The sequence below is a fragment of the Protopterus annectens genome, chromosome 6.part0 (genome assembly GCF_019279795.1).
Source record: "Protopterus annectens isolate FY-2018-M chromosome 6.part0, PAN1.0, whole genome shotgun sequence".
Lineage (NCBI taxonomy): Eukaryota > Metazoa > Chordata > Ceratodontiformes > Protopteridae > Protopterus > Protopterus annectens.
In genome coordinates this window covers 931606574-931622203 of record NC_056737.1, presented here as the reverse complement: position 1 = coordinate 931622203, position 15630 = coordinate 931606574, and the positions used below count along the sequence as shown (strand labels likewise).

Here is a 15630-nt window from a genome sequence, read left to right as displayed (position 1 = left end):
ACCTGCTACCATCAGTGTATGGGAGTGGTCATGGGGACATCTGTGGCCAACACTTATGCAAATTTAGTATTGGCCAATTGGGAAGAGCAGATTATATGCGACTCCAATGGCACTTATAAGAACGGAAATCTATAGACGTTAAGTTGTCAATCTCGCCTTCATTCTTGCTGGATGGGTTCGGAGCCGATCCTCGGCTCCGACTCGGCCACTTACTAAAGCTCAAGAGCTAATTTTACCGTCTCGAGGCAACCCTATATCCCATGATGCTAGGCGATAACTCCCCAGATCTCATTTGCCACTTTCGCTTGCGAGGTGTGTTTTTTTACCGGCTCCTGGTAAGCCTTTTGAATACTTAGTTTTCAGTCACTCTTTTTGGTTAGTTTTCCACCCAGTTGTTTTTTAGTAATTAACGACTACTTTTAATCCTATTCCCGTTAATACCTTCCCTTTTTTCCCCCTTATATCCCCCCTCCACTCTTTAGGTTAGGCCTTAAGCCTGCCCCTTTCCTAATTATTCTTAGGGATCCTGTGGAGTGTTTGGGTGTGTCAGTATCCCACATAATATTTTTATTGTTTTTTGAGTGTTTTGTGTGTGTGTGTGTGTGTGTGTGTGTGTGTGTGTGTGTGTGTTTCATTTTCCTTTGGTGCTCCCTCGACACTTATGTCGAAGGAACCAAAAGAAACTAAGGTCTCAGGCTTTAAGAAGTGTGACTCGTGCTGTCAGAAAATGTCTCTGACAGACGGTCAAACTTCTTGTGTTTACTGCCTGGGACCCCTGCACCTGCAGGACTCTTGCTCTGTGTGTCACACATTCAGTCCAAGAGTCCTGCAGGAGCGCAGGAACAAACTAATATTGAGGGGCTTGTTAAAGCCCGAGGGCTCCCCGACTAAGTCTGCGTCGGGGAGGCCTTTGAAACCAGCAAAACCGTCGGCTCCAAGTACCAAGCCTTCGGCTGCTGGCTCTTTGTCTGTGCCTAGATTGGCTCCGGCTGGAGCTGATCCCTCTGAGTCACAGATTCCTGTCTCGGCCCCACTCGGTGCCGATACCTCTGAATCCATGCATTCACGGTCGGCTCCGGCTGGAGCCGACGTATCTTCGGCTCCATCCATATCTAAGAAGAGGTCAAGATCCCCTTCGTTGGAGTCCATCCATTCGGCTCCGAGATCCCTCCTGCTCTCGGAGCTGAGCCATCGGAGCCGATCTTCTCGGTCGTCCAGGCTTTCCGACCACGACCTTGAGAGAGTGGTAAGTAGGCTGTTAAAGTCTCGAGCATTGGCCCAAATGATCTGTAGCCCGTCTCATCAGACGGTAGCTATTACGACTCCACCTATTTTACCTCCTTCGATTCTCCCTCAGAGTTCGGAGCCGGAGCTCCTTGGAGCCGTGACTGTTGTGGCGTCGGAGCTGATACCTCCCCCTTCGGCTCCTTCGTCTTCCGCTCCGATCTCCTCCTTGATGCCTTCATTGGAGGGATCCGGGCGCCTGGTCTCTCTCGTCGGCTCCGAGGGGGCGAGTGGCATCGGACCATTGTCCGACCCCGTTCTCCCTCTCGAAGCGTCGGCGCTAGTGAGCTCGGCCCCGACATCGGCCTCGGAGCCTTTCCTGTCGGTACGGCCTGGGGTTCCCACCTCTTCGGAGCGGGAGCTCTCTGGCCTTTCTGAAAGGGGAGCCTTCGAGGTGATGAGGAGTGTACTAGCCCCAGGGCATAGTCAACAGTCAGCTCCATCAGCTCCTCCCACTACAATGCCTGCTGATGTCTCTTCCCACTCTCTTGCTCACGGACCCAGAGATCCAACGCCTCAGGTTTCCCTACTGGGAATATCTTCCTCTTCCGAGGCTTCTCCTGACCTGTCAGCAGAGCCTCCACGTAAGAGGACATGTAAGAGGAAGCATGTGGACTCCCCTGAGTCCATTACATCTGACACCGACTTGGATGAGTCTGAGGGATCCCCAAAGTCCCCCTCTGAGGATGTCTCTTTCTCAGACATCCTAGAAATCCTAAAGCAGAGGGGGAACTGGTCTTCCCTTAATCCTTCCGAGGACGAGTCTGTGTACCTGGAGGCATTTGGTTCTCGACCCTCCACCTCCTGGGTGTCTCCGCCTTTCGACCCCCTTATGGGAGTAGTGGCTCGGAAGTCGTGGTCGGCCCCGGATTCGGTGGAACCCACCCCTCGGAGGCCATCTAAATTCATCACGGCACCAGTTGACAAACAATTCTTAACAAAAGGTGTACTGGCAGATGCCATGGTGGTGGCTGCAGCCACCAAGAAGGAACTAACTGATCCTTCAGTACCTATCCATCCTCCTAATAAGGATTCCAGGACCATGGATAGGTACGGTAAGCGGATGTTTTCTTCAGCGACCTTTGCCATGCGGTCGCTAAATTACTTGTGTCATTTCACCCGCCTTCAGAGAGATATTCTCAGAGTTGGGAGAAGTCTTACAGGATCCATCAGCTGCTGGGTCCCAGGATAAAATCAACTCACAGCTTGGAACCCTAAACTCGATTGTTAACTCCTCCATGCGTCTCATTTCATATGCAGCCGATGGAGCGAGTAGGGCCGCGGGCACAGGAGTGACCTTAAGGCGTCACACCTGGATGCGGCTTTGTAATTTTGCGGACCCTTTCAAGGCGTCCTTCACAAATTTCCCTTTTGACGGTTCGGCTTTGTTCGGACCTCAAGTGAAAGACACCTTGACCAGATGTGAACAAGATGGCAAGACTCTTTCTGCCGTAGGAGTCCGTTTCTCCACCCCTTCAAGACCATACCTTAAGGGTCAGAAAGGTGGGAAAATGTGGTTCCGCAAATCTCAAGGAGTCACGCCTGACGCAAGAGGTCAGTTTACCCCCAGAGGCAGTAACAGACGCCGCCCTAGGGGCAGAGGGGGTCCGCAGAACCAGGGTAGCAGGGAGCCTCTCTCTCACAAACCCTTCCAGCATCCCTGAGATGTTGCCCGATTGTCCACCTTTGGAGGCAGTCGGGGGAAGATTGTCGCTGTACCCAAAAGCCTGGCTTTCCCTTACTCAAGACAAATGGGTACAGTCGATCATATCCGAGGGTTACAAAATTCCCTTTATCCAAACCCCAATTCAGCAAAAGGGAACCCTTCCAGACGTTCCACCCGGTCTAAGAGAACTAGCAGTACCAGAGATATCAAAACTGCTAGCAAAAAGAGCCATACAGCCAGTCCCAGCAGACCAACTAGGATCCGGAATCTACTCAAGGTTCTTTTTGGTACCGAAAAAGACAGGGTACTGGAGACCATTATTGGATCTCAGCAAACTAAACAAGTTTGTAAAGAGAACAAGATTCCGGATGGTCACGCTACAGTCCATTCTACCCTTTCTGGGCAAGGGCAATTGGATGTGCTCCATGGACCTTCAGGATGTGTACTATCGCATCAAAATTCACAGACGCTCCAGAAGGTTTCTCCGCTTTCGGCTGGGGGCCAGTCACTACCAATTCAGAGCCCCCTGCCCTTTGGTCTCACTACAGCCCCCAGAGTGTTCACCAAATGTATGGCAGCGGTTACGACTCACCTGAGACGGCAAGGATTCCAGGTGCTTCCATATCTAGACTACTGGCTCCTCACTGCCATCACCAGGCATCAACTTCTCCAAGCCAGAGCTTACACCATTCACATTTGCAGAGGGCTAGGAATCTCTGTAAATTTCAAAAAGTCTGCCTTGTCGCCTTGTCAGTCTATTACCTTTATAGGCACCAACTTGGACACCGTACAACTTTCAGCAAAGTTAACAGATCAAAGGGTCTTAGATATTCAAAACCATGTCCATGTTCTTCTTCAGAGCGACAAAATTCAGGCCAGGTATGTCCTGAAAGTATTGGGTCTTATGGCGGCCGCCATAACACTTCTTCCTCTTGCACGTTTTTACATGCGTCTTCTACAGTGGATGCTTTTCGCCCAATGGTCCTTTCAGCAACTCCCTATGCACCACAAGATCATGATAACTCCAACTTGCAAAAGTCATCTGTCCTGGTGGATATTGTCCCCTCAAGTCCATCAAGGCAGACCCTTTGTTCCTCCTTCCCCGGTCGCCACTGTTACATCGGACGCCTCCCTTATCGGGTGGGGCATTTTCAGGGCAGGATGGTCCATGGAACTTGGCAACCTTTCGAAAGCCACCTGCACATAAATGTCCTAGAGATGAGAGCAGTGCTTTTAACGTTGCAAGCCCTCCACGACTCTCTTCCCCTGGGAACTATTGCAATCCAAACGGACAATATGTCCGTAGTGTGGTATATCAACAAGCAAGGCGGAACCAAGTCCTATCCCCTGTGTCGAGAGGCACTCAGACTTTGGCAATGGGCAATCTCCTCTCAGCGGTTTCTGATAGCAACGCATATCCCCGGGAAGTCCAACATCATAGCGGACAGGTTGAGCAGAGCTATACTCATGCCACACGAGTGGTCTCTCAAACAATCTGTGGCGGAAGAGATTTTTCAGAAGTGGGGCCTTCCTTGCTGCGATCTTTTTGCTACACCCCAAAACAGCAAATGCCCCGACTTCTTCACCCTCTTCCCCCTTCCAGGCCATCCCCTCAGAAACGCTCTAGTCCAAGATTCGCCTTGGGGACTTTTCTATGCCTTTCCACCCTTTCCTCTAATCCCACAAGTAATTCAGAAAGCAACCACCTTGAGAGCCAAGTTGATTCTCATTGCCCCTTATTGGCCTCAACAGATATGGTTTCCGTTCCTACATCTTTATCTTTTGGTACAGCCTTGGCATCTGGACCCAGCTCCAGATCTGTTGACCCATCAGTCGGGGCAGCTGCACCAATCCCTACATTCTCAACCTCACTGCTTGGTTGCTCCACTTCCGTCTCTAGCCAGACTTCCTATGATTTCTAATCCCGTCCGGGATATCATAGTAGCTTCCCTTAAATCTTCCACCAGAAGGATTTACACTAGTAAATGGAAACGTTTCTCCTTCTGGGCAAAGGCAAGGAATATAGATCCCTTTACTGCCCCAATTCATTCGGTCTTGGACTTCCTAGCCGAAATTTTTCATTCAGGGTCTTCTTCCTCTATAGTAAAAGTTCAGTTGGCAGCCATATCGAATTTTCATATAGGCTTATTGGACCACAACATCATGTCCCATAAGCTTTGCAAAGCTTTCCTTAAAGGTGTATTTTTACTTAAGCCTCCGATCAAAGACCCTCCACCTCAGTGGGATCTTAATTTAGTCTTAACATCCTTGATTCTTCCCCCCTTTGAACCTGCGGTCTCCTGTTCATTGAAATTTCTTTCCTGGAAGACACTCTTCCTAGTCGCCATTACTTCTGCTAGGAGAGTATCTGAGCTTCACGCCCTCTGCATTCGTCCTCCCTACTTAATCTTCCATAAAGACAGAGTTTCTCTAAGGACTAATCCATCCTTCTTACCCAAGGTGGCTTCGCAGACCAATTTAAATCAATCAATTGATCTCCCAGTTTTTTCCCAAACTATACTAATAGAGCGGAGCAAAAGCTACATTATCTAGATGTTCATCGCCAGCTCCGATACTATTTGGATAGTACCAAACAAATAAGGAAGTCTGATCAACTGTTTTTATCGTATGCAGAAAATAAGAAAGGCCTTCCTGTATCTAAGGTAACCCTATCTAGGTGGCTGTCTTCTGTGATTACATCTATTTATCAACTCAGAGGCAGAGAATTGACTTCTAAGCCAAAAGCCCATTCAACTAGAGCACAAGCTACATCTACAGCTTTTCAAGCTAGACTACCAATAGACACTATCTGTGCAGCAGCCACATGGGCCTCTCCTCATACCTTTGTTTCGCATTACAAATTGGACATGGCCTCCAGGGACAGAGCAAAATTTGGTTCCACCGTTCTCAAGAGTCTGTTCCAATGAGCCATCCAGGATGAAGGTGCTAGGGACGCGGTCCCATCCAGCAAGAATGAAGGCGAGATTGACAACTTAACATTGAGAAGTTATGTACCTACCATAACGTTCCATGTTAGTTGTCTTCTCGCCTTCTTTCTTGCGTCCCACCCACCATCCCCCTAGCCTGGACAGACCGAGAAGATCTTCCCTTCTTTGAAGGGTCCTTATATTCCCTTGTTTCACCATCTAGGTGTCCTAGGATAGCTATAGTTTAGATAACGATCTTTGGGGGGTTTTATCCCTCTTCCTCCTCCTTTCCAGTTGGAGGATTTTTTATTGGCCTATGCTAGGTTTTCAGCTTCCAAACGAGATCTGGGGAGTTATCGCCTAGCATCATGGGATATAGGGTTGCCTCGAGCCAGTAAAATTAACTCTCGAGCTTTAGTAAGTGGCCTAGTCGGAGCCGAGGATCGGCTCCAAACCCATCCAGCAAGAAAGAAGGCGAGAGAAGGCAACTAACATGGAACGTTATGGTAGGTACATAACTTCTCATTTTACCAGTGTTTTGTAGATGTGTTTTTACTATGGAGTAATAATCGTTTGTTACAGGTTTTTGTTGATCATTTACAGACTAGTATCGACTTTCTAAAATTTGATGTTAATCATTCTGATAAGCCTGTCCATTTTTGGATGTGGAAATATTTATCAAAGATGCTTCCTTTGAGACAAGAATATGTAAAAAAAAAAAAAAAAAAATGTACAGGCCACTAGGTATGTACATTACAGTAGTATGCATCCTAGGCATATGTATAAAGGGGTATTGAAAAGCCAATTTATAAGGGCAAGTTGTTTGAACGCTGATGAAGATAATTTCCTAAAAGAAATGGATAGTATGGCTAATGATTTTAAGAGCAGAGGGTATACTAATAGTATTATTAATACTGCCAAAAATTTGGTTATTGATGAGAGGTGACATTCAGCTAGACCTTTTATGCATTTATCTAGTGCTAGTCAGACGGAGAATGTAGTTTGTGTTACAAATAGATATAATATGGGGTACTACCCGAAGTATAATGGTTATACCAGTGTGATTAAGAAGATGGTAGGTAAGAATTGGCCTGTACTCAGTTCTAATCCAGAAGTTGCTAGTCTTGTTGGGTGATAGACCCAAGTTTATATACAAGAATGAAAAGAATCTAAAACAGATATTTTGTAATAAGGATATAAGGAGAAATGGTAAATTAAGGACAAAATTTAGTAAAATTGGAACTGTCCCGTTACAGTTGTGCATTCTGTAGTGACATCAATATAGACACTAATTTTGTACACCCTATCACAAAGAAAAAAATTGTTATAAAGGCTTCAGGTACATGCTAATACTACAAATCGTGTGTACATTGCTAATTGTGTAGAATGCAACATCTTCTACATAGGTAAAACTAATATGAAGCTAAAAGAAGAGAATAGGGGCACATCCTTCGGAAATACATAGATGTGTGGAAACAAATGCATTGTATAAGCACATACTAAAGGTAATTCTCACAAGTTTAAGATTAGAATTTTACAGAACGTATTTGTAAGTGAAAAGGTTGATAGTATTGGTAATGCCACTGAAACTGCTGAATATAAATGGATTAACTTTTTTTAGATCTGACGTTTTACCTGGTCTGAATTCTGCAAACAGTATTAAACCAATTTTGAAAGTTGAAAGTGATATTTTATAACATAATAGTAGTATGTTTTATATATTCTAAAAAAGTTTTTATTATTGATGTCCGAGTCACATGAGTTGTTTGTTGTTTATTGGCTGGCTTTATATTTAAAAATGGTAGTTGTAAAGTGTTTTTTGACCACTCATTGAAAAAGAGCTTTTGTCTCAAAAGCTTTGCTTGTTAAAACTTCGTGAACTTTGTGAACATTGAATTCTGGTCTTATTTTACTGTACATAACTTTTATATTTGAATTGCATTCTGGCTGCTCACGTGGTTATCTTTACATAGTTATTCTGTTATAGCATAACCTAAACTATGGTATTTAATGCAAGGCTTTACAGAACAATGAAACAGTACTCTTATTTCTTCTTAAAATGACTTTCCAAGTCTCTGATGTGACCCAGTACTTTTAGTCTTGCTTTATATAATTTGTCTTAGTCATATACTTGTAGCACATCTCTCATCCTCTCAGCAATAGACTTGTGAGAAAGCTTTCAAATTGGGTACTTTTGAAAATAGTAATCTTACTGTTAGGTAAACTCGCAAAACAAGACTACATGAATTAGCTTTCATTTTGTGAAGATAAAATGTCTTTATTTGCAACAAATGTCATTATTCGTTCATGAGAATCAAACACCTTTTTCAAAAAGCTTTATGGATTCTCGCATGTCACAGCAAAAATGTAAGCCGAAATTAGGGACACTTGTGAGGTGCACTAATATGCAATGCAACACTCCTCAATTTCAGCTACCCCAAATCAGACACTGATGTATATACTTCATGGCACACGTATTGAAACAGTACCAGCAGCTGCAGCAGTGATGCCATACTTAGGGCCCTGAAACAATTTTACCTTAATCTCTCCATTTCACAATGCATAACATTTCACATTACACTTACAAAGGCACACCTCCACTCCCAAAAAACACATATCCACCCACACAACATACCAGTCAACTTTCAGGCTTTTCCCACCTCTCTGAAAAACACTGCTGTGGTGGCTATGTTAAACTAAAATGATTGATGCTTTTTATCCACTTAGGCACTTGCATTCTGTCAGAGCAGAATATTGTTGCATACAAGCTTAGCAGTACCAGGAGTGACTTTCACAAGTAGAAATTGCACCCAGAGATATTCCAGTAATTGAAGCTATGAGGAATTCTCCGATCGGTTTGCTTGCATTTATGACAGTTAAATTCTGCTCCAAGACAAAGACGTAGACAACAGATGCTTTTTCGCTGTCATGGATAGGAATGCTCCTGCATGTCCTTCCACCCATTTCTCTAAGTTTCTTCTAAAGGTTAAGAAGGACTCTCCCAATGATGATGATTGAGTGACCCTCTTTTTGCCCGGGCAGCAGTGGATGTTCATCAGTCTCACTGCCGCAGTAGTCTTTGGCTGTTTGGATTTCATCCATCCCAGGATACAATAACCAGCCAGCTCCACAAAGCTCTGGCTTCCTCTCTCACCCGTAACTTGCTTCTGTTTGTCTAGCCCCTTGGCAGGAAACCAACAGTTAAAATGTAGAGGACTTCAGTACATGTGAGGCTTCACAGGCACAACAGTGGAACCCTTCTACACAGACATTACTGAACTTTTAAGAAAATGTTAAAATTTTATTTGCTGACTAAAAGCTGCATTTTTCCAGTTAAGAAATCCATTTTATTACAGTATTTAAAGTTTCCTGTCAGGGGCCACTATTTTCAGAGCAGGTCTTTTTAAATTGAGGGCTAATTTTGTGGTAAAAAATGTACTGCTTTTGAGATCTTTTTATATACTACGTGTGTTTAATGATCAGGAAGTGTTTTACAGGGCAGGAAGCATTTTTTATATTGACTGCTTTTGTACACTTTTTCACAACTTACCTGTAGATGTCCTTCTATTTCTATGTTGCAGTATTCTGCATATGGGTTTACCCTTCTAGTCTCGCGTACGTACAGCCAGTGTCTAAAAGCTTTCAGTCCCTCCTTGGTGCGTGAGACGTCAGGTCTAGGCAAGAGTATGTTGGCCCTAAAAGTGATGTTGGCACGCACCAGCCCTCAGAACTTTCCAGCCGCCAGTCGTATACCAGGTGTTCCTGCTTTCACCGACAACCGATTCAAGTTTCAAGCTAAGTACCCTATTGGGAACCTTTCAGTCCTCCTTTTTTGTATTACTGCCTTTCCTTGTCATCCAGAAAGGGTAAATGTCAGTGCGGCTATCAGATCCCTCATAAAGACACCCACGATAAGTGTTCTGTCTTGGATGGTCGCACAATTATAAGGCCTGCCCTATTTGCCAAACGTTTGTTCCAAAAATGTTGCGCAGTGGTTTGCATGCGCTTAGTTTGTACTTGGAGAACCAATATCTGAAACAACTTGCCTTGCAAATGGAGGGCTCATCTGATGCCACCTCTGAACTGCCTAAAAAGAAGGCCAGATCTTTGTGGCCTGTAACTCTTGCTGAGCCTCTTCTGACCGATCCACAGCCTGTGGCCAACATCGGCCTGGTCTCAGGATCTGTACCCGGATCCACCACACCGGATATTGCGTGTACCTCTGAGGAAGCTGTACTACCAGTGGGCTAGAGCATGTCCACAGAGGCTATTCCGGCAGTCGTCTCAGACGCTGGGGGGGGGCAGCGTGTTCAGAGGAACCTTCTGATTCCCTGCGTCAGACTTTGATGCCCCCTGCTAAACAGATGCCCATTGGGACTCTCAAGAGGAGAGAAAAAAGGAATCGTATCTCTCAGCCAGCAAAAAATATTCCAGACTGGCAGGCCTTTAGCCAAAGCCTTTTCTCAGCTTTCATGGCCCTGAGGCCTACATCAGTTGCTTCTGGCCCTGCTTCTCCTCCTCTCCTTAGTCTTAGACCTCAACTTGCAGATACAGTTACTAGGGAAGAGGACATCTGTTAAGATTCCTCAAATGATTCCCTCTGTTATAATTCACAACTTTCTTCACCCTTTGGATATGGATCCCCAGAAGAAGAATCTATAGACCCAGATTTCCCAGTTGAAGATTTGACCTTCTCTGAGACTATTTTTAAAATAAAGGAACACTTCAAATGGGAATCCACAGACATGTCTGAAATACAAAAGAAATACTATGACCTCATTCAAATGGAAACGCCAAGCCCTTCGGCCATCCCTCCTATATTGCCTGCCTTTTTAGATGCCTTTTCCTTTGCATCTCTCAATCTGGACTCTCATCTTTCTGCTCCTTGTGGAGCAGAGTCCCAGATTCTGCTAAGCACTTGATCAAGTGCCCTCCTGCACATCCCGCTACCATTTGTCTCCACAGATAAAGCTTCTAAATTTTGCCTACCACCACCATTCTTCCTGCTGACAAAGATGGCAAAACTATGGAAAGGTTGGGCAAAAAGATTTATACCTCATCCACCTTGGCATTTAGAGCTACTAATTACCAGACTCGTATGACAAAGTGCGCCCTGCATCTTCTTGACTGCCACCAAACTGTTGGCGGACATTCCAGACTCCTCAGCCAAGTCCTCTGTCTTCTCTACTAGCCCTTACGTCCCAAGTCACCAGGCATTCAATTAAATGTAGCTATGATGCTGCAGAATCCTCAGCAAGGTCATCAGCTTCAGCTTCTGCACTTCGCAGATAGCTTTCAACCCCTGCCTGATGATTTCAGAGCTAAGCTCAATGATGCAGCACTTGACAATGCTACTTTATTTGGCTCAAAGGTAGCAGACCTTTTCAGATCACTGCAACAAAAAGGAAAAGAGATGCAGGATCTTAAACATCTGCTAGTTTCCCCTGTACCTAAATTTTACAGGAACTATCCTGAGAAAACACATTTCATTAGGAAACACTCTAATCCTCTTCCTCAAACTAGATACAGGCAAGCAACAAAGAAAAATCCTTCAGCTAGAGCAACTTCCTCCTCTAGTCAATGGATGCCCTTTCAGGACAGGGCAGGTGGTGTCTGACTCCCTGCCACTTCTGCCTCCCCCACCAGCTGTTTCCATCCCATTGTCTGCTCCTCTTTCCCATTGCCTTCCTGTTTGGAATCAGGTCACCTCAGACAAGTGGGGTTCTCTCCATCCTCCAAGATGGTTACTTACCAGTCATGGATAACCTCTCCATTAAGACTAGACATTCCACGACCTCTAGCTCAGCAACTGCCCCTCCTGCTACTAGTACTACAGTCCCTTTTAAACCAGGGCACTATAGAAAAAATTCCTCCCTCCCAATTTGGAAGAGGATTTTTCTGGTTCCCAGAAAAGGGCCATGATGACCCATCCTAGACCTTTCAAGGCTCAAGCCTTTCGTAAAGATGCCAACTTTCAAAATGCTGACCCTGCCAGCTCTATTCCCTCTTAGTATGTACAGAAGTTTCCTAGCTACACTAGACATCAAGGATGCCTATTTACACATTCCCATCAAACGCACACACAGAAAATACTTAAGATTCTTAATGGGCTCCTCACATTTGCAGATGTTCTTCGTGTTTCACTGTTGCAGTCATTACATTTGAGTAATCTGCTGGCAGGTTGCCCTCAGTCGGCCTGAATTCCAAAGTCTTGGGTCTTGTGTCGGTTGCTGTCTCCTCTTCCATGACGTCAGGTCGTCAGGGGTATAAAACATGCAGCCGACACCATTTTCTTTAGTCTTTCTTGCCGTGCGGTGCCCAAAGAAGAAGCATTTCGCAAGTGCCAGTCGGCCGACTACTGAAATATTCGTGTTTGAGTTTCAGAACCGAAGTCTTCAGTAAAGCTAAGTACCCTGTTGGGGAAACTTTTTTCTTGCTTTTTACCAATGTCAGAAAAAGTTAATAATTGTATTACTTGTGGGAAGCAATTACTTCAACAGTTTTATATCAAACCGACGAAAGCTGCAAAGCCAAAGGCAAAGACACCTTCTAAAACTAAAAAAACGACACCTGAGCCACGTGCACAGGCCTCTATGCCTTAAAAACAGATGATCAAAATGGCTGAAGACCTTATTACCTTGATCAGGGGTACCCATCCCCCTCCAGATAAGAGGCCTAGGCAAGACACTGACTATTCTACTTCTTCTGATCAGGAATTATCTTTACCTCCCTATGAGGATTCTGATGCTGAGGAGTTTATTCCTTCTGCATTTCCTCCTGAGGATTATTCATTTGGAGAAACCTTGCATACTTGGAGGGAGCATTTTCACTGGGAGAGTCAAGACTACTCAGAATCAAAAAAGAGGCTCGGGGATTTCCTCCTCCTCCCTCAGCACAAGCCATTAGCCATTCCCCCTGTGTTAGACATTGTGGATGATGTGTTTTTTCGGAGTCAAGCTTGACCCCTGACTCTTTACCTCCAGCTCCCAGTAAGCCTGACAGGTATTACAGGGTCCCGGACTCTCATAAATTTTTATTTAGAAACCCTGCTGCTGATCCTGAAACTATTTCACAGGGTCCAAAGGGAGTTAGGGCCTCGACAGCAAAAAATCCTACCCCATCCGACAGAGATTAAAGGGCACTGGACAGATGGGGAAAAAAGGTTTATACATCTGCAACCTTGGCAATTAGGGCCTTGAACTGTCAATTTCATATGCTTAAGTACCAACAACATGTTATGGGATTGCTGAAACAGAAAATGATGTTGATTTCAGAATGTGCAGAAAATAAGGAATTGCAGGAATTATTGCATGCAGCTGAACAAGTTGGAAAGCATACTTTGCAATGTGGTTTTGATTCTTTAGAGGCCTCCTGCAGGGCCGCAGTTACTGGATCTGTGATTAGGAGGCATGCCTGGTTAAAGGAACAAAGTTTGCCTGATCATGTTAAAGCTAAATTACTAGATGCACCTTTACAGCATGATTCTCTGTTTGGTATTAAGGCAGAAGAGGTTTTAAAGAAAATGGAAGACGAAGCTAAGCCTATGCAAACTGTTAAAGACTTCTTACAAGTGCAGCCACCAAGATTCAGTAGACACTGACCTACAAAAAATCGGTCCTTTCCTGTGTCAGACAGAGCTCAAAAGGGCAAATCCAGACACCCTAAGGGTTCCAGATACAAGGCTCAAGACTCTCAGGTCAAAGCAATGGGGCGCATCCACCTCCAAATCTGGAGGAGATGAAGCGCAAACCTACAGAAAGCAATCCCAATGACTTCCCTTTGCCTACACCAAGCACTTATCTTTTGGCAGCACCCATAGGGGGGAAATGTAACACTTTTTGCTCAAAATTTTCAGTTGATAACCCAGGACAAGTGTGTAATGAACATCGTATCACAGGGATACAAATTCCTTTTCCACACACCGCCAATGACAAATGGTTGGCCAGACCTGCCAAAAAAACAATGGGTAAGAGGCACAGAAACAGGTTACGTCCCTCATGGATATGGGGGCCATTCAGACAGTACCAGAACAGGGAAAAGGACAAGGTTTTTACTCAAGACTGTTCTTGGTACCCAGAAAGGACAAGGCCTGGCGGCCAATACTGGATGTATCGATTTTGAACACATACCTGGACATTCCAAAATTCAAAATGCTCACTTTGCAACAGCCTCTGCCCATGTTGGGCAAGAATGCTTGGCTGGTGACTTTAGACTTGAGGCATACCTGCATGTCCCAATAAGACAGTCATGCAGAAGATGCCTCAGATTCAAGGCTGGCTTAATGCATTAACAATTCTCTGCACTGCCCTTTGGCTTGTGTACTGCACCCTGGGTCTTTACAAAGTGCCTGGCACTAGCAATTGCATTTTGCAGACAAAGAAGTATTAAAATGTATCCTTACTAGGACGACTGTCTCATTCAAGCAGAGAACAAGGACACTCTTCTACGACACCTGGCATTTGTGAAAAGGCTTTTTTCAAGGACCTGGACCTGTCCTGGAGGCAGCCACTTGGTCTTCAGTTCATACCTTCACCAAAGTTCTTACACAACTTTTCTTTCTGTTAGTGAACTTCAGGAAAGAGGCTTTAGAGTTCTGACAGGGATTTTTCTGTTCAGCATGTGCTTTTATTTTTGAAAGGGGACTGTGTGGGGAAGTGCAACTGTGTGCTGCTTGTTAACACTTGTTTGACAACTTAACTTTCAGCTGAATTTTTCCAGCAGTGCTTATTGGTAATCGTCTTTTTCCTCGGCTACAGCATGGACACTTACTCCAGTTCTACTGGTTCTTCCCCAGCCTTACTGAGCCCTTGTCACTACTGTGGGCTCGGCTACTGCTTGGTGACTCTAGTGGCCAGCAGCTGTTCCTCTGACCACCAACTTACAGCTCATAATTCCTGTGGTGTAGTCTGTTCAGCAGCCATGGACTGGGAGTCAAGACACAAATGGACTTGACAGTCGCTCATATTTTGAAAACAATTCATAGTGAAATTCTTAGTCGTGTCAGGTTGTCTTCCTTTCCCAGGCAGACTTATTCACGAAAGATGTTTATAAGGTATGGTACAATCCATTTCTTTAGAATAGATTGTCATTTTATGGAAGATAATAGTAGTGGGTGTTCTACTTCTATGTTGAAGCCAGTTTCAGAAGCAGTATAATGCTGTTGAAGGTTTGTGTGATTTCATGAGTTTGATGCTTTATTTTTTTATTATTATTTTTTTTTTAATGGAAGTCTAGGTTGTGAAGAAAATAGTCATCCTCACGTTGTACAGTATTTATTTGTTCAGCATTGTTTCATTACTGACATTCTGAATAGTCTGAGCTTAGTAATGCGGCAACAGAGTGTAGCTGGAAGAGTTTTATTACTGTGGTGAATCCTTTGAATATTTGATGGATGGATTTTTTTTCTTTCCTTTTTTCCCTCCTAGGGTTGCACAAAAATGTTCAGGGACAATTCAGCTATGAGGAAGCATTTACACACACATGGACCAAGAGTGCATGTCTGTGCAGAGTGTGGAAAGGCCTTTGTGGAAAGTTCAAAATTGAAACGACATCAGCTTGTTCACACTGGAGAAAAACCTTTCCAGGTAAATGCTTATGCATGGTTTTCTGTAATATGAGTAATTTTGTTCCACATTTTTCTGATCCTTTATATTTTTTTTTTCTGTTTTAAGCTTGACCATCCATGTGTCCTAGCTCTTTGTTTACCTCTTTTTCCCCTTATTTTCTAGTGTAGTACTGTACATCATACTGTAA

General features: G+C 44.5%; 1 protein-coding gene across 1 annotated transcript in view; it reads left to right on the top strand.

Annotated features, from left to right (window-relative positions):
* Window positions 1-15630, top strand: part of LOC122804611 (transcriptional repressor protein YY1-like) — a 1255908-nt gene that overhangs the window by 1136655 nt on the left and 103623 nt on the right. The window contains exon 4 of the mRNA XM_044074577.1: window positions 15303-15461. Coding sequence (XP_043930512.1) covers window positions 15303-15461 — 159 coding nt within the window. The remainder of the gene's footprint in view (window positions 1-15302; window positions 15462-15630) is intronic.